This window comes from Astyanax mexicanus, chromosome 17 (assembly GCF_023375975.1).
Source record: "Astyanax mexicanus isolate ESR-SI-001 chromosome 17, AstMex3_surface, whole genome shotgun sequence".
NCBI classification, from domain to species: domain Eukaryota; kingdom Metazoa; phylum Chordata; class Actinopteri; order Characiformes; family Acestrorhamphidae; genus Astyanax; species Astyanax mexicanus.
The window spans coordinates 25,910,765-25,935,520 of NC_064424.1; the positions used below are offsets into that span (position 1 = coordinate 25,910,765).

A 24,756-nucleotide genomic window follows, 5' to 3' on the forward strand; every position below is an offset into this window, starting at 1 on the left:
GTCACAAGTGTTTCTATTTAACTTGTTTAAGTCGCCACAGTTTACTCAGGCAAATGTCCTCTCCATTGAAAAGAGCTAATGTGAGTTGGTGTCTGAAAGTTGTGTAAATAGGAGTGATGGTTCTGCAGTCACGTTATGCTGATGCTCATCCTTATCATCATTCATATCATCACCTTTGCATTTTTCTTGTCCTCCAGCAGTGTTGTTAAATGTTTTCTTTGGGGTTCTGTTCATCTACTCCCTAAGTGTTTTTTTTTTGGTTTGACATCTGAGCAGAGAGAATTAGCTCTTTGACATTTTCAGCCTGGTACTGCCAGTTCTGCCTGAGCTTCTGAGCCAGAACCTCTCCACTCCCTTTCCTCTTGTTCCAGGAATGTTTGTTTAGTAACAAGAAGACCAGGTTGGCTCCATTTGGCCTTGTTCCAGTGGGGCAGAAAGTGATTTCTAAGTATTTGAAGTTGTCTCTGAGTGGGCATATCTAATTTTCACTTTAGTTAGAATGTATATTGTATCATTGAAAAAAACTTGTATCTCCATTATATTTGTTGACATAATGTGAATCTAGCAGTTGTTCTTTATATTGTAAAGATTTAATGACGACCTTTTACCTTTTCTTTTAAAGTTGTATTTTGGAGATACAAGGTTTTTATGCAACAATAACAATGTATAGCAAAGTTAATTTAACAGGGTTTAAATGATAATATATATTTTTATACTGCCATATAATATTGATTGGTATAATAAATTAAACTTTTCAGAATGTATTTGAAGTGAAATTTGTTTTTCCCGAAGAATAAGACATAAAACAATAAAAACATGTTTATCATTCTCAATTATATATAAAATTCTGGAAAAATTAAGAGACCACTTCAGTTTTTGAATCAGTTTCTATGATTTTGCTATTTATAGGTATATGTCCGAATAAAATGATCTTTTTATTTTTATTTTATTTTATTCTATAAACTATGTACAACATTCCTCCAAAGTTTCAATTAAAAATAGTGTCATATAGAGTATTTTATTTGCAGAAAATGAAAAAAAAAAAAAAGATATTCATAAAGTTTTAAGAGTTCAGAAATCAATATTTGATGGAATAACCCTGGTTTTTAATCACAGTTTTTATGCATTTTGGCAAAAACTCAAGCAGTTCAGCTTGGTTTGAGGGCTTGTGATCATCCATCTTCCTCTTGATTATATTCCAGAGGTTTTCAGTTTGGTAAAACTAAAGAAATTAAGTGGTCTCATTTTTTTCCAGAGCTGTATATACAAAGAACCTTTGTTTAGATAGTCTATGTGTGTAATTAAAACTGTAGCTACGTATGTATTCGAAAGTTTTGGCACCCTTGTTCAAATGGCACCATTTACTTATACGTCCTCTGTTTTAAATTTAATGTTTGTAGGGGTGAACTATATAAAGTAATGTACCTTTGCTTTTCCACACATATCATGTTTAATATTATAATATACTAAATCAAGGCAAGGCAAGTTTATTTATATAGCACCTTTCATACACAATGGTCATTCAAAGTGCTTTACAAATTAGAAAATGCAAAGAGAAGTCAAGTAAGTGAGCAATAGCTATACTTTAGAATGTGCAGATGTGTGTTTATAGACGATATATATTATTTACACAGTAAACAGCTTTAACACGGGTAATTTTACTGGACTGCCAAAACCTTCACTAAAACACTGAATATGAGCTAGATTTAAGCACTTTAGTCAGTACCACATTAGACCTGTCATCTGCTGTGTCCAAATGACCTTTTCTACGGATACAAGGTGCAGTAATACGCTCAGGCCAAAGAAGATCAGTGATTGAGATAAGAGCGTTCAGCAGTTTCAGTCTGTGGGGTTAATATTTAACCTTTGATCTGGTTGGTGGTAGATCTGAAAGGGAATGCAGGCAGAGGGACTTCAAATAAGAGATGGGCAATATAATTATTAAGTATTAGTTTTTCTGGAGGAATGCCAGCGTGCAGTCTTGTCCCAATTATGTAATAGGAGAGGCATGATGACTTGGAAAAAAGTTTACAAGTGCAATTGTTTTTTTAAACAAAAAAAAATATTTAAATACTTCTTAGATATTTTATTTTGTCTATTTGACCAGTTTGTAAAAAACCCAACAATACTAACACTTTGGGCTAAAAATAAATAAAGATGTAAAAAACTTTGTTTAGAGTCCACTGTGGTTGGTGATGCCTTCTACAACATATTCCTGGTACACATGTGATATCTCAGAAATGGAAAGTCCCAGCCACCTGGCACTCACTATCAGGCTTCACGCCCATAATTCACAACGTGTTGTTTTATTCTAAAACTACAGACAACATTTCTCCCAAATTCTAAAAAATAAAATAAAATAAAATGGCAAATTAAAGCATTTATTCGCAGAAAATGAGAAATGGCTGAAATAACAAAAAGATGCAGAGCTTTCAGACCTTAAACAATGCAAAGAAAGTAAGTTCATATTCATAAAGTTTTAAGAGTTCAGAAATGGAACTCTTGGTGGAATAACACTGGTTTTTAATCACAGTTTTCATGCATCTTAACATGTTCTCTTCTGCTAGTCTTACACACTGCTTTTGGATAACTTTATGCCACTTATGGTGCAAAAATTCAAGCAGTTCAATTTAGTTTAATGGGTTGTGATCATCCACCTTCCTCTTACTTATTTTCCAGAGGTTTTCAATTTGGGAAAATCAAAACTCATCATTTTTAATTGGTCTCATTTTTTTTTCTAGAGCTGTATTTGCTTGGTTTTGCACACATGAAAATGCTGAAATGTTTGAAAGAATGTCTACCAATTAAGAACATACAGAATAGAGTATATTTCTGTTAATGTTTAGATTATTTGTCAGTAATCATTGGCTTACTGTCTGTAGGCTGTATGGCCAGCCAGGCCTGAAACACAGAAACTTGTGGGAGTCGCCAAGGGTTGAGTCATACTGTAGCTGGAACAGTGAGGACGGATCTCCAGTGCTCTGAGGTCACAGTGAGAGTACAGCCCCTCTCCCTCTGCCTCTTTCTCTCTCTCTCTCTCTCTCTCTCTGAAACTGGTACAAGAGAATTAAAGCACTGTTTGTTGGAGTTCGTCCAACTCTGTCTTGTTTGCAGACACGCACTAGGCCTACGGCCTTCAGGCTGGACTGCTATTATCCACACAGTCAAAAACAAAGCAGTCATCCTGCTGCACTTAAAATAATAGAAATTACTTTAATTTCTATATGTTTATTTATTTAATTTGTACAGCTTTTCAGCTTCCCTGCTTCCTTGCTTCTCTCTTTATCAACAAAAACATCTCAGAGTTGAGCGGGAAGTATTTGCATACCTGTTAGAACTTGCTATAGGCGTGTTTCAGCACAGCCTGTTTGCTGGTTAGCAGTTCAGTTGTTTTCCCTGAATGTTTAATGTAGTTCTGTAACAGCTCAGAGGAATGCAGCTTCGGCTTGCTTCAGAAGGGCTTCCCTTTACCCATGATAAATCCCAATAACAAGCTATGAATCAGAGCCTGATTTATCTAGCTAAGGTCCTGGTTCACACTACATTATGATTTTAGTCTACTGTTTTTTGGGATCACTGACAAAAACCTCAGATTAGAGGCAAATTTCTGTTAGTATAGTTCTGTCTTAATGTAAAAGACACAATGTGACCTTGATCACCTAGTTATTAGCGATGCCGTGCAAGCCTCCGACAAATATCGAGCAGGTTTGATATCTGAACCTGTCGGCAACTGCTACAACCAATGAGAGCACAAGATATATATTATTAATATTTAGTGAGTTAAATTACTGCAGAAAGTAATTTAAGTGTCTGGCTGTAAGTGTTACTGTAAGAAGCTACTGTACTCTATATTTTCCATTGAAATGTATTATACTGTAAAGTAAGTAAGTACAGATTTTAGTTGTTTTAAATTATTTTAACCAATCAAACTGTCAAAAAAAACTTTGGGCCTGGGCCTGGGGGATTGGAGGCTGAGACCTTAATGCTACCTTTCTGAAATTAGTTTTTGCAGGCTGAGATGTCTGCTTACCTGGCATCTATTTTGGACCAAAAATATGTGTTTTCTTAAAAAAAAAAAAAAAAAAAAATTGTAATTTGTAATCTCGTAATTTGGGATACTGTGATCTTGTAAAAAAATCCTGATAAAAAAAGACATAGTGCATAGTGTGAAGACTATAACAATCTAAAGACTATTAAAAATCATGTAGTGTAAACCTAGCAATATGTGGGGTCCTGGTTTGGTCTGTTGGAAACATTTTAAATAACAATAACTAACAAAAACATGTTAAGGAGTAGTGGTGAATGATACCCAAAATCGGAACCACTAAAAGCTCTTGAACAAAAAGGTATTACTCCAAATACACCAAAATACTGATTTCCCATATTTTAGCACATATTGTGGCTTTAAACACATTTTTGAAATGTAATATATGGAACAATTACTGGTTCAACTGCTTATTAATAGTCTTTCAAAACCAAGAGTATAAAAATGCCCAAATTATCTTATTTAGCTTCAAATATAATGGCATCTCAGAGAGTGAGCACAACCTTGCAGAAGGTGCTGAAATTCCTGTTTTTCATTCCATGAAAGCTGTACATCTCCAGGGTATGTAGATATGTTTGTCATGTTTGTCCCTAAGGACAATGGGAGTGTAAAGATTGTTAAGACTACACACAGATTAAATGTTAAATTACTGTGACTCAGTGGGTGAGGCACCTGTTCTCTCCTACTATATTTGATATTGACATCATAAATGGTTATGATTACTCCTAAAATATAGGTTTACCATAGTTTTAAAATACTGTGGTATAAAACATATTTTTGAAATTGGGACACTTGCTTATTAATATTAATTATATCTTCAGAAATTAAGTGTATTAAATCTGTTTATCCTACTTTTGCTGGAGTTACTGTCCAGCAAAGACATTTTATACTAGATTTTAAAGTATTTCTGTGAGAATTTGATTGTATTCAGAATGTTGGAGGATCAAAACCTCACCTCATAATCCCCAACTCTCCAACTCAGCTTGACATCAGACATTACTGTGCTAGAAGGTTCATGTTTGTCTGTTTATGAGAGTTCTATTCTTTTGCCAGTATTTCTTTTTAGGAACTAGACACGATATATGTGGGCATTTGCACTTTGTGTCAGCAATGGCTGCAATTTAAAGTAACTGAATTCATTTTTTAGAAAGGGTGTCCATGTAAATTTGAACATATAGTGTATGATCATGTTGGACGGATGCTGTAATGGAAAACAGTATTTTCTTACATTTGCCACTGTATCACTATAATCATCATTCCATTTGAAACAGGATGATCGAAACATTGCATGTGATCTACCTGCTCATTACTGACTCATAACTTTGACTCAGAATCGAAGTGGGCTCACAGGATTTAGAGTAGAGCTTCAGTTTTTATGTTCTTGTTGAGCAAGTTTTTCAGAGCCCTGGCGCTGGTGTTTGCGTGATGTGATGCAATCAGATTTCACGAGAAGCTTAGCTTCCCTCAGCTGGAACCACAGCCACAAGCATGTAGTAATATATCAGATCATCACAGCACACACACATACCGGTATGAAGGAATGCATGGAATTCTGACCAAAAAACAGGAGGACAAACATATGGAAGCCCATTTTCGCCACCTGAAGAAAAAAAACGTCCTCAACTAAGTCATAATTATGAGATAGAAAAGTCATAATTATGGGATAGTAAGTCATAATTATGAGATAGTAAGTCATAATTATGAGATAGTAAGTCATAATTATGAGATAAAAAAGTCATAATTATGAGATAGTAAGTCATATTTATGAGATAAAAAGTCATAATTATGAGATACTAAGTCATAATTATGAGATAGAAAGTCATAATTATGAGATACTAAGTCATAATTATGAGATAGAAAGTCATAATTATGAGATAGAAAGTCATAATTATGAGATGACTTTTTATCTCATAAATATGACTTACTATCTCATAATTATGACTTACTATCTCATAATTATGACTTACTATCCCATAATTATGACTTTTCTATCTCATAATTATGACTTAGTTGAGGACGTTTTTTTTTCTTCAGGTGGCGGAAATGGGCTTCCATACAAACATGCACACAGTCATCGGAGTAACCAGTTCCAGCCCTGACTCAGAACAGCTCATCTAGCCAGTCGAGGACTTTAGGCAGATCTGGATATTACAGGGAGGTGTACTGGGTTCAACTCAAGCAATAGGGGATGAGCAGTCTTGAGAAAGACACTACAGATTAGTTGTGAGCAGACAGTTTCTCTTTTTGGCATATTTTTTTTATTTTCTCTCCACCGCATTTTTTCAAACTGCCACCCCCATTCATTGAGGACTCACTCGCGGGCTCCCTCTAGCGGTATCCCTCCACCCGTATCGGGGACGCGCACAGCCAGCGCGTCAATCACCACATCGCCACACCCCTTTTAATATCCCGAAAAAACTCATATAAAACACAGTAACTGAAAAGAAAAACACTGGGGGTTATTAACACAGAATGGGGGCTTGTAGAATGTACAGAACCCAACTTCCAAAAGACATTACTGGATGTGTAATTTTAGATTAAATATTTCGCCATCTCTCATTCAAATAAATGGAAATAGGCGGAGTTGAAAGTTGTACTGCAGCCGGCCACCAGAGAGCATAAGAGAACGTAGTGGCTTCACTTTTCAACCCCTGTCGTCCTGTCCGTACTTATATACAGGCTATGGTCTGTATATTATGCTTAGGTCGGCTAGGTGTTGTGCTGAATTCAGCACCCTGGTCAGAAAAGGCACCCCGTCTCGGGAGCATGCGCTGTCGCTGTAATGGAAAGCTGAAAAATTACGCTTACATTAGTTTGTTTATTTTGACCAAATATTGAGCAATACTCCTGAGAGAGTGCATTTCATTGCGGGGGAGCTGAATTTGGCACAACACCTGCACATTCGTCTCATGCTGACCCCGTTTGTCAGTTTTTTTTTTTATAAATTCGCATTTATCTTTAGGGGAAAGTATGGGGTGAGTGCCAGTTTATTTCATTAGTTTTTCTCCTGTTTGTTTGGCAGGAGCCAGGCTAGTTTTTGTATTTGGTTTTCTTTGTTCCAGGTGTAGTTTGGTGTTTGTTTGAAGTTCACCTTGTTATTATGGGATATGCTCACTCCTGAATCCATAATTTCTCCATTTCTGTTTAAATTCAACCCTGTTCAAACATCAGCACAGTGTTCAGGGTTTGTTCTGTTGGAGAGAGCCAGCAGCCTAACCTCAGACCGGGTCTTGGTGGTTTTAATGCTGTGGGTTATTTTCTAGATTATTAGTGTGTGTGGGCTGTTTTACTGTAGTTTTACAGAGACAGCAGCTTTATTCAGGTTAGAGGAGAGAGAGGCAGAGACAGTTTGATTGATTTTATTCTAAAGCTATATAGAGTTTTACATGTAAACACAATCACTGATCACTGCCTTTGTTTATTTGGGTTTATTCCAATGCTATAGAATAGTCACACTTATATAACAATTATATATTTACGTATGTAGCAGATCATTATCTAACACTCTAACAACCAATGGAATTTTCTAAAATTAAACTTTTTGTTTTTTTAAGCTTCAGAATATTTATGGTCTTAACCCAGAGTTGCAGATACAAGTCAGCAGGAGGTCAAAAAATAAATCAGATAAAGTAGGCAGGGCTTGTTTTTAAAAAATAAATTTATTTCGTAAAATGTGGATCTGCTGTCTTGTTGTTTCTGTCAAACAGAACAAAGCAAATCCAGCCTGTTTCATCCCCCCAAATAAACACAAAAAAACATCAACTGTCAAAAACCAAACTCAGTCTGAAATTCTACCTCTAACAAAGGCAACGAAAGCAAAGTATGAATGGCACCGTTATCGGTGTGTGAGCTCAAACATACACTGTGTTCACCAACCGTACAGGGTTACCATATTTCTGTAAAATGGTTAAACACAGGGATGCACAACGTTATCGGATTTTGTCTGTGGATAACTGCTTATGATGATGGTGGCAATGATATAATAATGATCACAGTACGTGTAGAGTAGTGGGTAACAACACTGCCCTCCTGTGGCAGACTGGGGTTTAACTGCCTGACTGCACAAGAACACCATTTTACAGCAATGACAGTCCTCGGTGAAGACTCCTAACTCATACCTGTCAAGTTTTAGATTTAAAAATAAGGGATAATTTCCTCCGTCCGCTTAAAGTCGTCCCACCAGCCCAACGAAGATTTAGTATTCCTTACATTTTAAGACAGGTTTACAAGAAATCTGAAATAACCACATGTGAACCACTTACACACTAAAATTAGATTATCAGAATCTGATATGCCTTTGCGCTCCGCGAAACCAGCAAGCTGATTGGCTGTTTCTCCTGAAAGGCGGGACTTTCTCCTTGAACCGGCACCACGATTGGTTAACAGACACAGATCGGTCAGTGCCCTGTCTCCTCAATAATAAAGTTTTTTAAATTTTAATATAATACGGGAAATTTACGGGAAAATACTAATGCGGGAGGACGGCGGGAAAGAGGAGTAAAATACGGTAGTTTCCCGGCCAAAACGGGAGACTTGACAGGTATGTCCTAACTCCACATTCTCTTCTTCCTGTGTAACAGATTTTTACAGTCAAAATCAAGACACATTCATGTGAGGCTTCAAATCTAATCCCAGTTATCTGATTGATCAGATTTCTGGGTCTGTGATTTGAACCAGTTGGTCCATTCAGAACAGATTTTGTGTTTTTACATGAAATCAGAACAGCCTTGACATTATTGGCCTTATTATCCTTAATCAGACAGGAAGTTAAATCTGAGTTTACAACATATTTTAATATTCAGGCAGTGTTATTTAGTGTGAGATTAAGGCGGCAGTAAGACATTTGTGTATGTGGTTTTAAATCTGGTCAGATCTATCAGTTTTGCTGCGTATGCAGCTAGAATTTTTTTCCATGTTCTGAAAAGAAAAAAACATGAAATACAACTTTTTTGATTAAGAGAATTTTGTTTGTGGTTTTATATCTGTTTGATTAAATTTGTTGATATGTGACTTAACTCCAGAAGGTGACATTGGGTGTATTGTACTCAAATATCAGCATTTTATTTTTACTAAAGCTGAAGGTGCTTCAAATGGTTCTTTGGGTGACGCCGCTGAAGATCCACTTTCGATTCCAGTGTAAACATCTACAGACTCTTTACACCAAGTTAGAGGCTAAAATACAAACATTGGGCGGGGGTTTAGGCATCTACAAAGCCAGCCTTCCCTCTCAAGACTTAAGAAAAGTACAGAGAATTAATAGGATGTTAGACTGGGAAGGGGGGGGGGGGGGGGGGGTGCTTCAGGCAAGTTCCTCTTCTCAAAACTTTATTTAATTATTTCATAGCAACATTAGCCCAGAATTGGTCCTGGTTGTGGACTCATATTTGGAACAAATGTGAAAATGCCCTTATTCTGCTTACCTGCTCTAAGAGCATCTGTTAAAGAACCATTCAAAGCACCTTTATATTTTAGATAGTATAATCCTGCAGATGTACAGTATGTAATGTATCAGCATCAGCACACAAAGAAAAGAGTGTGAACAATATTGAATATCGGCATCGCCCCCCCAACTCCCATAATGGTGCATCCCGTTAAAATATGTTCTCAAAATCAAGAAGAAAACAAATGGAAATGTGATAAACAGTTTGATTTTTACAGTTTACAGTATCAGCTGGTAGAAGCGTTTCTGCATATTTCAAATCTAGAACCCTCTACTTCTCCTGCTGGAGTGAATCCCGCTGGTTCTACTGGACGACTGATCTGGTTTAGATACAGAAGCACCTTTATCTTTTTAAAGCCAACTCTTAACGTAAAATGAATAAAAAAAAAACAACGCACATGCACAGTTCTCTGGATGTGCATTCTTAACTAATCTTTATAAAATATACACTTTTTTTCTACACATTTAAAAGATCTTGAGAGGTTAGCTTGGAGTATGTACACTTACATATTACAAACCTTTTCATATATAGAGGCTTTTTATTATAAATAATTATTGCAGTTGCTGATGTCATCATGGCAGCCTTTACTTTCCAGCACTTACTTAGTCTTGTCAAGAGGAAGATTGAGGATAGTCATCATTTTAAGGCTGTGTGTGTGTATCTGTGTGAGTGTGAGGGTGTGTGTGATGTGATTCTTTCTGTTTGACGAGGAAAGGAATCATCCACTGCTTATTGGTTATTCTCACAAAACTCAGCAAACACTGGGAAAACCTAAAACACTTAAAAGTATTTCCTAGACTGTTATGAAAGACTGATGGAATTCCTTCCACTCAAGTAACCAAATAACCCAAAATACTACAACACATTCTTATAATAAATTAATAATTAATATAATCACCAGATGAAGTTTTTTTTTGTATCTGCTTAATATACAGTACCAGTCAAAAGTCAAAGTTGGCGCTCTCTTATCTGGGGTGCTGTTAACTCGACTGGTAACTTAACTGACCTTCATTTCTTAAAATGAATTAGTTGACTAGTTCTTGCCACAATATGGATTAAAACATTACTCAAATAGGGCTATACGCTGTATTCACCAACTCTTATGTTTTTTATTCTCTTTACTAAATAATTACAAATGTTTTTCTTCATAGTTTGGATGACTTTAACTTATTAATCTACAAGTTTAAAATAATTTAAAAAATAAAATAAATAAAATTAAAGGTGTGTCCAAACTTTTGACTGGTACTGTACAAGGTCCATAAAGTTTTGGTGTGTCTGGCGATTTTCTTTCCAGACAGGTTGCTCAAATTAGATTTTTTAATACACCTGAACATAAAACTTAAAAAATTTGATCTTGGTATGCGACTCGATTATTCGTCTGTTTTGTGAGAATAACCTTATCCTTATTATTCAGAGTTGATCAAAATAATTGCAACAATTTGAACTACAGAGGTGGCAGTAGTTTCTGAAACATTTGAAACAATAAACAGTATTTACAGTACTGGTACTGGGGTTTTGTGTATAGGCAACAATACAGAAGACACAGTGTGGCAGGTCTGGGATCATCCGGTCCGGTCCTGTCAGGTTTGAAATACACAGGTGTGGAGGCACGTGTGAAATGGTCTGGTGTTTTTGTGGCTTGTGATGCTGAGGACAGATTCAACTGCACTTCCTAAAGGCAACAGATTACTACGGTCCATACAGTAATATCATCCTTTATACCGATGCATTCCGGTTAAGGCACTTTCCCCTCGTGTGCAGGGGGTCCTGGAAGAGGAAGGATCTCTTTAAGATTAAGATTTCTTTCTCCCTCTTTTATTATCCACTTTATTAAACCCCTTTTTCTCTCTCTTTCTCTCTCAAACTTCATCCCTTCATTTCTCTACCTCCTCAGCAGCCAAGAGCAGTGTCTTCAGTGTTCAGGTGGGCGGAGTCAGAGCGAGGTCACAGTGGTGGGTCGTGGTGAGTGGGTAGAGAGTGCATTAGAACTGGTGTCTGAAGTGTGGGTGGAGTCTGTGTCTTGTGGGAGGAGCTCAGGAGGCACGCTCTCGGTCAGTCTCTTCAGCTGCTCCTCGCCGTGTCGGATGAGCTCGTCCAGGTGCCGCTGGCGGATGAGCAGGGCTGGTTTGGCGCGGACGTACCGCTGGTAGTCGCGCAGCTGCGCCGGGCTCAGGTAGCCAGCCAGGAAATCCAGCACCACGCGCTCCCGCCTGTCCAGATTCTCCTTCAGTTCCCGTGCATCCTCCTGCTGACTGCACAGCTGCCTCCGCTTCCTCTGCAGAGACTCCTGCAGAGCAACAGACACAACAACTCAGTCTCCTTATTGTGTAGTACAGAGAAATACATTTAAGAATAATATACAACTGTGACTGGACAGGTTTTTTTTAACACCAGTGTTTTCAACTTGTTGCAGCTGCATTATTTTACATAACAGGATCAATACTAGTGTACTGATACTGATTTTTAACTGAGTTTTTTTTAATTGGTTCTTCAAATCCAGCACAACTATTGTTATGGATAAATGGGTACGAACAGAATGACTACTGTATTTTCTTTATGAACATATGATTGTTGTGTAAGCCACAAATTGCTGAAGTTCAGATTACTGAGGTTTAAACCCACAACCTTTTGCTTACTAGTTCGAAACTATTAGGCAAGCTCTAGTATCGTGTTTTGCCCCTAGTATCGTGTCTAATTTAGCTATTTTGTAGTTAGATGTGTGAACGGCAAACTGCAAAAAGTTGAGCACACTGGGATTTGAACCCACAACATTCTGGCACTTCTGTGATTAGTTGTGTGGCTTTTAAGACTACAACATTTACTTTTTATGGCTAGAAAACAACCAATTAAGCATAAATCTGCTAAGGCACTGTGATCACCTGTTTGGGCTGCAACCTACAAAATATTCTGAACCTTTGGATTTGAACCCACAACCTTCTGTTTGCTGGTTCTCAACATGTACTAGTCCCCCCAGTTAGGAAAACACAATTCAAGCACTTATCTTTTCATCTACTATTGTGTGACCAGTTATGTGGCTACAAAACGTTGGGACCATGCCATAATTTAGCCCTAATGTATAAATTTGCCACTAATTGATTTAATGGATAGAAGACAACAATACACAGTGCAGTTTATAAATAAAAGAGTATTGGAGATCAGTGCTACTCAGAATGCAGTTTCTAGTTTACCCAACAAACCGGTTTTAAATTCTAGATAGTAATTATGCAGTAGAAGTATACTGTTTATCTGATTACACTGATATTCAAAAAATCTGAGTATCTGAGAGAAATATTTATGTTTAAAATTTGGCAGAGAAATTACTAACATTACTATTATTATTATAACATTCTAAAATGCAGGTAAATGTACTATTGATTAGTGATAACTTCCAATGAAATACAGAAGTATTAAATATGCCAAATATAAAGTTATTTGTTGATTTAACTCTGATGCCCCCTGGTGGTTACTACATGCACAATAATCACTCAAAAGTCCAAAAAAATTACAGTTTATATAAGTTTAGATATAAAGTCATTCACAAAGGTGGCTCTAAATGCATTCCATATTACACAAAAAGCCCAAAACACTGTTTAACCATCATTTACTAAGACATTTTCATATAAAACTGAGCCACATGTTATTGCGTACTTCTATAATTCTCAACACTGTTTGATTACTTTATGAACAGCTTATATGTTGCGCTATGGAGTACCACAGACCCCCTAACCATAACACAGGTCTATACAACACTGCCATTTATAGAACAGGCACAGTCTGATGACTATATAGGGTAGCTTTACCTTAATTCCATTGATCTGTATCAGGTTTCCAGCATTATTAAGAGATTAGTGTTCTGAAGAACTTTACTATTACTGGCACCACTACTGTGTTTCAGAGAACCAATGCAGATAACAATGACTGGCTCACAATGTATGTGCTGTAGACTGACAATGGAGATATTGTGTGCTCTTTCTTCAATGTCTGCTTTTCTTTCTGCTTTTCCTGAAACTCACAAACGCTTTATGATTCAGCAGGTTTCAGTCTGGCATAAGCTAAAGTTACAGATTGGCCTTAATCAGGCAGTGTCACGATTTATTCCTCAAAAAAATGTGAATGAATAAAAAAAGGACTTATGTAAAGAAAGAAAATTTAGAGAAACTCCAGCAGAACTACTGGGAAAAGACAAAACTCATTTTGGTAGCTGTTCTTTTTAGGTGGTAGTTTGTTCTTTTGAGCGTTTATATAAAAATAATGTCTGGATGCCAGCAAACATGACGTCAGACTCTATGTGAGGAGCGCTGTGTTAGTCTAATGACCAACACAGGGGAGGCCGACAGAAGCTTTTCATAGCTAACTAACAGTCGTGGACACATAGTATAGATAAAGTTAATGTGGTCGATAACAACTCAGATAGAGCTGTTATACAGGTGTGATACAGGTGTTATAAAAAAGGAAGCATACAAAAAAACACAGGGCAGTATGTCACGATTATGTCACAACCATTACAGGCCATTCATGCAGAACGTGAAGAAATGGAGGAGAGGGCAAAAAGGCTGCTGACTACTGGGGAATCCTGGGGAAGTGATGGCTCAGTGGTGGTTAAAGCACTGGGTTATTAATGACAGGGTGTGGGTCTGTGAGTTTGGCCATAGGATCTAAATAAAATATTATGTAGCCCTGTTTAATTTCCCTGTTATGAATGAATGAGCAGGCTTCCAGGCTTCTGTCCATATAGTGTTCATACTGACCGAATGAGTGTGTGGAAATGTAATAATGAAATGTGAACTCTAACCCTTTCATCAGCACTGTCCTGGTCAGTCTCCTTGCTGAGAGCACTGATGGCGTTCTCCACTCGGGCGAGCCGGCCACTAAGAGACAGCAGCAGGTTCACAATCTTCTCCAGGTCTCCAATAAACATGCGGTACTTCTCCTTCTCATTGGGTTTGCAGCGCTGCTGCACCAGTGCCTCCATGCTGCTGCCCAGTGCACTGTAGAGCTGCTGCTCCTCTGCCAGGCTGGATCTCTCTCCATGCAGTACCGATACACTAACAGCCAGGGCCTGCAATAGCTCCACCTGCAGGACCAGAGGAGACATTGCTCTCAGCACAGGCAAAGCCACATCATAAAATACTTAAGATTTAAACCTATATAATATGGTTTGCACCACCTTCTGTCCCTGAGCTGACTTCTAATCCGACCAGATTAGTAGAGAACTATGTTTGCCGACAGCAGACTTTAAGAGAACTGCTTAACAAAGCTTAAAATTCTCTTCATTTTTTAGATTTGTCTATATTTTCCTTTTAGCAGTATTCTTCTTCTTTTTAGCGCTTTTTGACTTCACTATCAATACACATAAAAGAAAAGTTTGGCAAAAGGTCAAGCAAACTTGATTGATCACTGACTCCAGATTCAGTCAATCAGCCAAGACTTGACTTAGGGTGTGTCAGTGTGTCTTTGCTATCATAATGACTGGAAAAGTATGCCTTGTGCAGATCAGTAAACGCAAAAGACCTGTATTTATTCTCCTAATTAATCATAGGTGTGTTTTGGGCATTAAATCAATCAGCACATCACATGCTATTCCATTTACTTTGTCAGGTTGCTATTTTAACAGTGCAGTGCTTCTGCACTTCTCAGCAGAGGAAAATGAGATGTGCATTCACACTGTGAAGGTGAGGGAGCAGATCATTTACATAAACAACAATGTTATTTTGTTTTGTATTCTGTTTATTGTTGATGTAAAAGTTGGGTTTGTGCACTGCTGCGTGACCATGTGTGTGTAATTATCAGGGGTGCATGTGAAGATAGTTAATGAATGTCTGACAGGTGACTATTGTCAGGGTTCTAATCAATCAGGTGCGCACCTTTTCATTGCCAAGATTCCAGTATACCAGAAATTAATCTGAAAACGGTGCACCTCCAGGCCACCACGCACATGAGTGCTGATGTATTTGTCAGCTCCGTGCAGGTGCAGGGCGTGAAGTTTTTGGGGTGTAAGATAGCAATGAGTATTGCCTGTAAAATAGGGCCCATTACCTCAAAATGGGAGATTCTAGGCTAATGCTAAAATGTAACTATATTAAGTTACAGTGATGCACATCACCACAATTGTGCTTGTTCCGCCTGATAGCATTTTTTCCACTTTCACTGAGATTTTTAATTAATTTGTATGACCTGACTTGATCTGGTCCTCTCTTTCGTAGATTTTTTTGTAAAAGTAACAACAGCTATGGGTCCCAACTCCCAACATAATCATTTTACCACTATTGCTTGTAATATATTAATACGCAATAAATCAAAAAAGTCAACACAGTGACATAGAAACCTCATTGCCAGCTAGAATTTTGGTAGTTGCAGAGTGAAGGACACACACCAGCACACAAGTACAGTATAAACTCTCACAGTGGCAGGTTACACTGATTTGATTATTACACATAATTTGGCCTTCAGACTTTTTATATGTGTTGAGAGGAAATTATATATTTTAATTGGGAAAAATATCAGTTAAAAGTGTGCATCCCGCCCACAAAACAAATTTAAGGGTCAATAAAAAATATGCAGATGCAGGGCTTAGTTACCTGCTTTAAAAATATATTTCTAGATAAAATATATTTAGAATTTAGTGGCACTAGAGATTAATAACATGTTGTTAATTAAAAACAAGAAGCAACCTTCTTCTCATTTAGATTTGACTCCTCCTCATCCAGATCTGTCTCCATCCCAACTTTCACTGAGGTGCCTTCTGCTGACAGTGCCTCAGAAGCCCTGTGTGAAACCACAAAAACAAAGACAAGAAGAAACAAAAAGTTAGCGTAGTGTAAAGAATAATACTAATGCTAATCATCTTTTGTGGTGGAAGGTAATATTGAAATAGTGAAGTATAGTGATATTGATATATTAAAATAATATATAATTTTAATTTAAATAGTTTATATTCTAGAATTGCAGGTACATTATTACAGAAAGATTTGTTTCATGGTCAACTCTGTTATTGTCATACTGTGTAAACCAGTTAAAGAGTGGACATTTACTTTAAGCTACTGACAGTTTGCACATGTGTACAAGAGGCAATTTCAACACAGGAAGGCTAATTTCTACCCTTAATTTAAAACTTTGCAGTACAGTATACCCTAATAACTTGGAACATTTTATGTGCTGGTAAAATATAGCAAACTACCAGTTAGAGCCAAGGATTTATACATTAGTGTGGTAGTTAATCAATGTCAAGACTATTTTTATTCTGTGAACCTAAAGAATAATAAAGACTTGTAAAGAATAATTATATGGGTAAATAAGTACTTTGATTTTAAAATGGTCATTGTATTCAAACATCTAAATCTAATATTTAGGTGCAAGTGAGTAAAAGAGAGTTATATTTGCTAAATAATGAAATGCAGTTTTAACAATGGAAATGGTCAATGTTATCACACTCGTGCAAAAAAACTTCATTTTACTAATTTAATAATAATAATAACTACATTTTTAATAACAGATTTTTACGTAATTTGAATCTGTCCGTTGTTCTTTAAACTTTGTAGAAATGTCATGAAGAATGGACCAAAATATCTGAGAAAACATTGAACAAATAATTTTTACATTGACTTCCAAATAAAGATTTTTATTAATTGTACACACTTAGACCTGGGTGCAAATAGTGTGTGCCTTTCTTTCATTAGTGTTTTAATTCCAATTTCTAACCTGAATTAATTCCACAAGACACATAATAATATCATCATTAATTAAATATTGAATGGGAGACTCACTTAAAATGCAAATAATGAATGTACCTTTGCAGAATTTAATTACATATGATTTAGAATATAGATATTATGTGCTATTAATTTTAGAACTGTGAATAGCAAGCAAGAAAAAAAGTTTGACCTTTGATTGACAGATTTTGACTCACATTAGATCTTCAGATCCTGCTATTCTGATTAGATAAAAAGCTAAGTTTTCTTTTACTTAGATTGTATGCATATGATGGTCTTGTACTTATATGTCATATTGTTATATACCGAATTGTAACCCCTTTATCAACCCCAACATTTCATATTGTTGTGTTGTTGCCAATTGATATTTTCAAATATAAATATAAATAGCCTGTGTGAGAAAGATAACGTAAGATGACTGGATGAAGGGCAGCCATAATTTCTAATAATATAAAGAATGCTCTGTCTATGGAATAGTGGTGCTAGCATTTCTGACAGGGAGTGTAAGAGAGAGAGAGAGAGAGAGAGAGAGAGACACAAACACAAACATAGGCTTGATAAAAGAGAGAGAGTAGGAAAACACCCTTAACAATGCAGATTCCAGCAACCAAGCAGGGCGCAAGTAATTGTGATACTCATGCGTGCCTTGACTGAAACAATGGCAGTAATGACGTCAAGCCTTTAGTGCATCTGTCTCGACCCACGACCCCTAATACAGCCTTGACCAAACTAAGACTAAACGTTTAGCCCCTCAAGCTCCTAGTTAAAATGTAATTAATATGTAGTTAAAATCCAACTACATATTAATACCTATTGGTTTAGAATAGGCAATCATCAAAGCTTTTGTAGGTGGTGTAATTTGTAAGTATCCCAGTACTTTTGTCCGTACTAGATGTTGAACCATGGATGTGATGAAGATCTGACTACATTTGAGAAAACCTGAGTAGATACTGAGTAATGTAAGATGATTAGTACTTGACACACCTTGATTCTAAACGTATTGAATGGAGCTCCATCGTTACTCCAGAAAACTTTACACCACAATGTAAGGGTGGCTTTTTAACTGCTTACTAGCAGATGCTTTTCAAAATGCACAATTGTCTTTAGGTTCTTGGTCTTGAGTTCTTTAGATGGAGGTTATCTAGGTCTAAAAAGTATAAAAAAAACATCCCAGGATTATCTTCCAAGCTGTTGGAATTTCTGGGCCTGGTTTACCCAGCTCTAGTGCTTTTCTTATGAGATTAGATATTAAGGAAGCAAGGTTAGGGTACATACGTTTACATCACTGTACTTAAATTACTTAATTATTAAATTTTGTACTGTGAAAGGTAATGTAAAATTAGCATGAGTGGGTCAACATTATTAAAGCTTAGTAGATCCTTCAGCACTAGGTGGCAGTGTTTCCATGCAGCTGAAGGAACTGGTGCAGCCCCGCTTTTTTCCTAGCCAGCCGCAGAAGATGCCAGACAGCACAAAACTGAGAGTTGAGATGTTTTTTCTCTAAGTTGTCCAACACTTCATAACTGTAGCTTTTCTGATAAAGGCTGATGAATCTTTAATGAAGACCCTCCGGGCTGACTGTGAACTTTATTTAAATATAATCTCGGCTGTAAGCCTGTGTTTCCCTCTCAGACAGAATATATAAACAATCCGCTGCTAAAAAGCTACTTTTTACAGTTGCTGGAGAGAAGTCCTCCCCGGTGTTTGTTTATGTGCTGTATCAGATCTCCTGGTGGCCTGGTGGCGCTGATGATCTTTACAGCTAATGACATCAGCTTCAACAAAGAGCTGCAGTGTTTACTGTCCCTATGGGATCGGAATCAGCCCCATCACTCAGTTACATAACCCTCACCCTCACTCACTATCTGTCTTTTTCTCTGTCACTTTCTGCGTCTCTTAGAATCTGTCTCTCTTACTTTTAGTATGTCTCTCTGTGTCTATTAGTATGGCTCTTTGTCTGTTTCTCTGTCTCCGTCTTTACCCCAGTGTCTCTCAGAGTCTGTCAATATCTGTTTCTCTCTGTGTTTTCTCTGTCTCATTTAATCTCAATATTTTTCTATTGATGTCTCTCAGTGTCTCTCAATATGTCTTTCACTCTGAATATGTCTCTCAATTTCTGTCTTTCTAAATCTCTCAGTGTCTTTGGCTCTGTCTGTGTCTCTAAGTATGTCTCTTTCAGTATATCTCTGTCTCTCAGCATCTGTCTCTCTGAGTCTGTCAAAATCTGTCTGTCCTGCTGTCTCTTAGTATGTCTTTCTCAGTATCTGTCTCTCTTTTAGTGTCTCTTAGAATCTGCCTGTCTCTCCAAATCTTATAGTATATCTCTCTGTCTCTTAGTATATCTCTCTGTCTCTCAGTCTCTGTCTCTCTCAGAGTCTCTCAGTATCTTTCTCTCTCAGTGTCTCTCAGTATCTTTCTCTCTCAGAGTCTCTCAGTATCTTTCTCTCTCTCAGTGTCTTTAAGTATCTGTCTCTCTCAGTGTCTGTCTCTGTCATTGTCTCTAAGTATCTGTCTCTCTCAGTGTCTTTAAATATCTGTCTCTCTCAGTGTCTCTTAGTATCTTTAAATATCTGTCTCTCTCAGTGTCTTTAAGTATCTGTCTCTCTCAGTGTCTCTCAGTATCTGTCTCTCTCAGTATCTTTCTCTCTCTTAGAGTCTCTTAGTGTCTGTCTCCCTCACAGTGTGTCAAAATCTGTCTCTCTCAGCATTTCTCAGTCACTCTTTTTCAGCTTCTCTCAATATTTGTCTCCTAGTATTTCTTAGTATCTGTCTGAGTCTCTCAGTCTGTTTTGCTCTGAGTATCTTCTCAATATCTTTCTTTCAGTGTCTTTCTCTTTCTAAGTGTAGATCTCACTCTGTCTTTCTTTCTCAATGTCTCTCAGTATCAGTCTTTCTCAGTGTGAGGTCTGCATTTACCACCCCCTGTCTCCTCTGTGTCTCACCTGTCTCCTGGACGACGAGTGCTGCTCTTCGCGTGTTGATACAGAGATGAAGAGCGAGAGGGGAAGATGTCCTCCATCAGGTCCAAAGTGCTTGTGCTTGACCAGGCATCTAGTAGAGGAATGAGAGTCTCGTCTCTGTGCACAAGCTGTCGGGCCAAAGCCTCAACCTTCACCTCGGCTGCTGAGCGTTCTCTCCGGGCCAGCAGAGGAGATTCCAGGTCCACTGTTTCTGAGGCTTCCTCCTCCTCTTTCTCTAAAGAACCATTTTTAGGGCTCTGTGGAATCCCAACTTCAGAGGTCACAGATCTGAAGGGGGGTGAACCTGGATTAGAGGCCACTGACATAGAAGAGAGGTCATCCAGCGTTTCATCTCTCTTCTGGTGGACAGTCACAGTGGAATGATACTCCGAAACGCTGTAAAGAAAAACATGAATCTCCTCAGTGGAGCAACAACACATTTGTGAGCCCAAAACTGACCAAAGATCATCTAAATTCTGCCTGACATTCTGACCAAAAGTGGCCCATTAACACCCATAAATAATAGGCATAAATAGAAGAATAAACAAATAATAAAATGAATAAATAATAAATTAACCAGCTACCTGTTCAATCTCTGTGGTTCTTGAGGTGCTGCAAAATTCTGTGGCTCCTCCCCCATGGTTTGGAGTGTGAGTGGTGGACAAGGAAGGGGGAGGTCTTCTGTGATGTCAGTCTCTCTCATTGGCAATGGATGTGGTGGTGGTGGGGGTGGTGGAGGTGGTAAGGAGGGAGAAAGTGGGGTAAAAAATACATCATCCTCTTCTTGTGACACAGCTGTGGGCGGAGAGAAGTGGAGGCTGGACTCTGAGATCCGCAGAGAAAGGAGTGGCTTAACAGGGGATGATGGGCTTTTGGGAGTGGTGGGCGATCCAGAATGAGATAACCTGGGAGGTGGCTCTGAAAAGAAAGGTGCATGCGACCCTGAGACCTTGACCTCCAGGTGCGGAGGTGTAAAGTCAGATGTCATCTTTGGTGCTGCGATCGTCTGAGTGGTTGAGGGGTCATCTCTGGGAGCATTAGTGTCACCAGGAATATGCTGCTCAGTTCCTGACGTTCTAAGTGAACCCTCGGGAACAGTCCCAGGGAAAGTGATAGCGTCTAGGTTTGGCTGACACTGCGTCTCGCCAGTGGTGTGGGAACCAGGAGGGGAGAACGGGCATGGAAGGCCTACAGAGGCAGCCAGGCCCGAGGCACTGTGAGCCCGGGGTCGGTCCAAGTTCCGATTCCTTTCCCTCCTTACCACAGGGGTGTTCGTCTGGCTCGGACCCTGGTTCTGCGGATAGGTCCGCTCTGCACGGGCTGAGCCTGATGACAGTCGCTCAGGTGCAGCATTCCCCAGAGCTCTGTTCCACACAAACACAGAAAGAAACATAATGTCCAGAGCGTCAAAACATCAAAAAAAGGTTGCACACTTTTCATTTCACTCATTTCTTGTTCATTTTCGTCCCAAGCCAAAGATAATCAATCTACCCAAAGATGCCAACTTGGAATTCTTTCACATGACAACACAAGAGCCAAAATAGCAACAGCAGAGCTTTCAGCTGATAGAGGCACTGACCAATTAAGGCAGAGAGAAGATCAGGATTGCCATAAAAGTCACTGCTTTTTAAACAGTTTTCATCTGCCTGCATCGACATGCTTACTCTGTAAAGGATAGATCTGACGCACTGACCTCCAGGACAGGAGGATATTTGGCGATAAACATCTACTGCGTTAATTTACAGCCTGCTTGCAGAGAATCTCAGATAGGAATGAAAAATAAATATTCAAGAGGAATTTTCTGCTAAACACAATGTGGTTTTTAAGTCTGGTTTGGACAAAAAAGAGAGATAGAATAAAAGTCCACTATAGTCCCTTTTGGACATTCACAGTCATACATTCCTGGGGGAGAGGACGTTTGTTTACTTGGTCTAGACTAAAGTTTACCAACCATGTGTCTGGAGAGCTACTTTCTGCAGGTTATACCTCCATCCTAAATCTAACACAATTCATTCAAATGATCAAGCATTGGAGGCAGTGATTGGATGGATTTAGGGGGATTCATTTGTATTTGGACTTAAGGAGGGTATGATGAACCCTGGATTGTATCATGCAGTGAATAACATAGGATCGTGCAATGGATAGGACGGGATCATATAGGGCACTGGATAAAATGGGACTGCATTGTGCATTGAATACATGGGATCGTATTGCACATTAGATGACATCGGACCATATTGCAACCATAACACATTATAAATAACATGGGAGAGTATTGCACAATGGATGACATACCATGGTATCAAATATTGGATGACCTAGGATTGTATCATCCATTGGATAACATAGGATTGTATTGCATTTTATATTATATTGGTTCTAATCATGCAATGGATAAAATTGTGACTGTTTTGTGCATTGAAAAACATGGGATCGTATCAAATATTGTATAACATGGGGGTGTATACATTTTGCGGATTGTACCACATGTTATATTGTATTGGATTGTATCATATTCTGTATGGATGAGATGGGATCGCACTGTATGTTAGATAATATTAGATCATATCATGAATTGGATGATGTTGGATCTTATTGCACATTAGAAAACATGGCAACATAGTGCACATTAGATAACTCTGGGTCAAACAAACTGGACCACATAGGATTATATTACATATTAGAAGACACTAAATCATATCAAACACTGTATGACATGAGTTTGTAATGCACATTGGATAACATGGAATTGAATTGTAAATTGGACAGAATCATATATTGGAACATATAAGGTGAATACAATTAAAATGCATTGGATACAATAAACCTAAATCCATATCACAAACCTGATAACATCTGATTGTGTTGTTGCACATGAGATAATATAGGATAGTGTCATGTACTGGACAGAATCGTATATTGGAACATATAGGATTGAATCTGCATTTTAAGCAAACTCCTTTTGCGTAACGAAAATCCACACAAAGAGAACAGTAACACTGAACTTAGAATTGTATCACACGTTGGATGAAATAAACTTGAATCTGTATCAAAACCTGACAACATGTGATTGTTTTGCACATTGGTTAACATAAAACTGTGTCATGCACTGGAGAGAATCGCACATTGAATCGCGTAGGTTTGAATCTGCAGTTGGGATCATATGGTTTTTGCATAAACAATGTAAACACAAAGAGCACAGTAACACAGCACTTCTTTGTTTCCTGGCTCTCCCATGTGATGATGTGGGTGAAAGGACATTGACTCTGAAGAGGTCAAGTCATTTAGAAGACAAAGTTAATAAACAGACATGAAATCTGCAAACAGTCTGTTCATTCTGACACAAAAGCACATGCACACACACCTGTTTTCAGGCGGCTCTTTAGAGACGATCCCAAACAATCGGAGGTCTCCGGCCAAGAAGTCCTACGAGTAGAAAAAAAGAGGTTACTGCGGAACTGGAACAGCAACAGGGAAAGGAATCAGAGCGCAGGAAGTTAACCATTATTCCGTAATTACAGCAGGGCAAAAGCATTCTAGGTCTAGGGGCCTGGTTATGTGGGGCATATCACGTTCATTTTTCAGCTCAAAAGCATCCCATGATCAGTAAACCACCCAGCTATCCTTAATGAGAATGCAGAAAACACCCAAATGGTTAACCATTATGAGGAAGTAGAGCTTTGTGGAGGCAGTTGTTTGATTCATGCAGGCTTGTGCTCCATTTAGTTTTGTTTGTCTGAGACTCTGTTTGAAACCAAAACAATTCAATATTTCCATATTGATAAAAAGATACTGGTTGGGAGTTTAGCTACAGATGCAGAGTGTTTTGTGTAAATGCAAGATCCTTTAGATAAGCATACAGTAGTAATGGTATTAACAGCTGACTTATAAGTTGATGCATTGTTATGTATGTACACTCTATTTAGAGCAATGGTGTCGGTATTTGATTGCATTCAGCACAAGAGGGTCAGCATTTTTGAAAGAAAATTACATTGCAATATATATATTTTAAATAATATAATTTAAAAACATAGGAGTTTTTGACAGATTTTTCCAAAGTCAATAAACCAACATGTCATGATATGGACGGATATAATAAGCATCTGGTAGATATTTGATGGACAAAGAGAAAAGTGCATCATTTTATTTAGCATTAAGTAGCAAGAAAGTTGCAGGATGACATGTTTAACCCCTTCTGTTATGTTCATTTGTCAGGAACAGTGCAGCCAACAGTGCATTATTCAAAATATGTCTGAAACCAAAAAAACCCTACCAACTGCATTACCAATTATTCTATCAATATTTGTAGTATTTAGTGCAATGTTGTTCCTTACCTTAAGTAATGATTTAGTTAGCATAATTCACTCGTACATTTTCAAACTTTTTTTAATGTTTCACTTATTTATTACTTTTGAAAGACCAACATATAAAACATAACAGTTTTACAAAACATTGAAACATAACATTGCAATTTTGTTTTACTTTAAGTGGAGGGGGGGGTTGCAAACATGTGAGATAAACCATTTTAATGTTATATGTTGATTACAGTAATTGAGGCAAGCAGAAGAAGTTTCATACTGAAAAAAAATACTTTTAACTAT

General features: G+C 37.7%; 1 protein-coding gene across 6 annotated transcripts in view; it reads right to left on the bottom strand.

The window, feature by feature from the left end:
* Positions 1–9,866: 9,866 nt before the first annotated feature.
* Positions 9,867–24,756, bottom strand: part of shroom3 (shroom family member 3) — a 104,911-nt gene continuing 90,021 nt past the window's right edge. For all 6 annotated transcript variants that reach the window (XM_015601487.3, XM_007233962.4, XM_007233963.4 and 3 more), the window contains 6 exons: positions 23,520–23,581; positions 20,740–21,519; positions 20,138–20,551; positions 16,158–16,251; positions 14,279–14,560; positions 9,867–11,773 (listed from right to left, as the gene is read on the bottom strand). In XM_015601487.3, the coding sequence (XP_015456973.3) occupies positions 11,420–11,773; positions 14,279–14,560; positions 16,158–16,251; positions 20,138–20,551; positions 20,740–21,519; positions 23,520–23,581 (1,986 nt within the window). In that variant the 3' untranslated portion in view covers positions 9,867–11,419. The remainder of the gene's footprint in view (positions 11,774–14,278; positions 14,561–16,157; positions 16,252–20,137; positions 20,552–20,739; positions 21,520–23,519; positions 23,582–24,756) is intronic.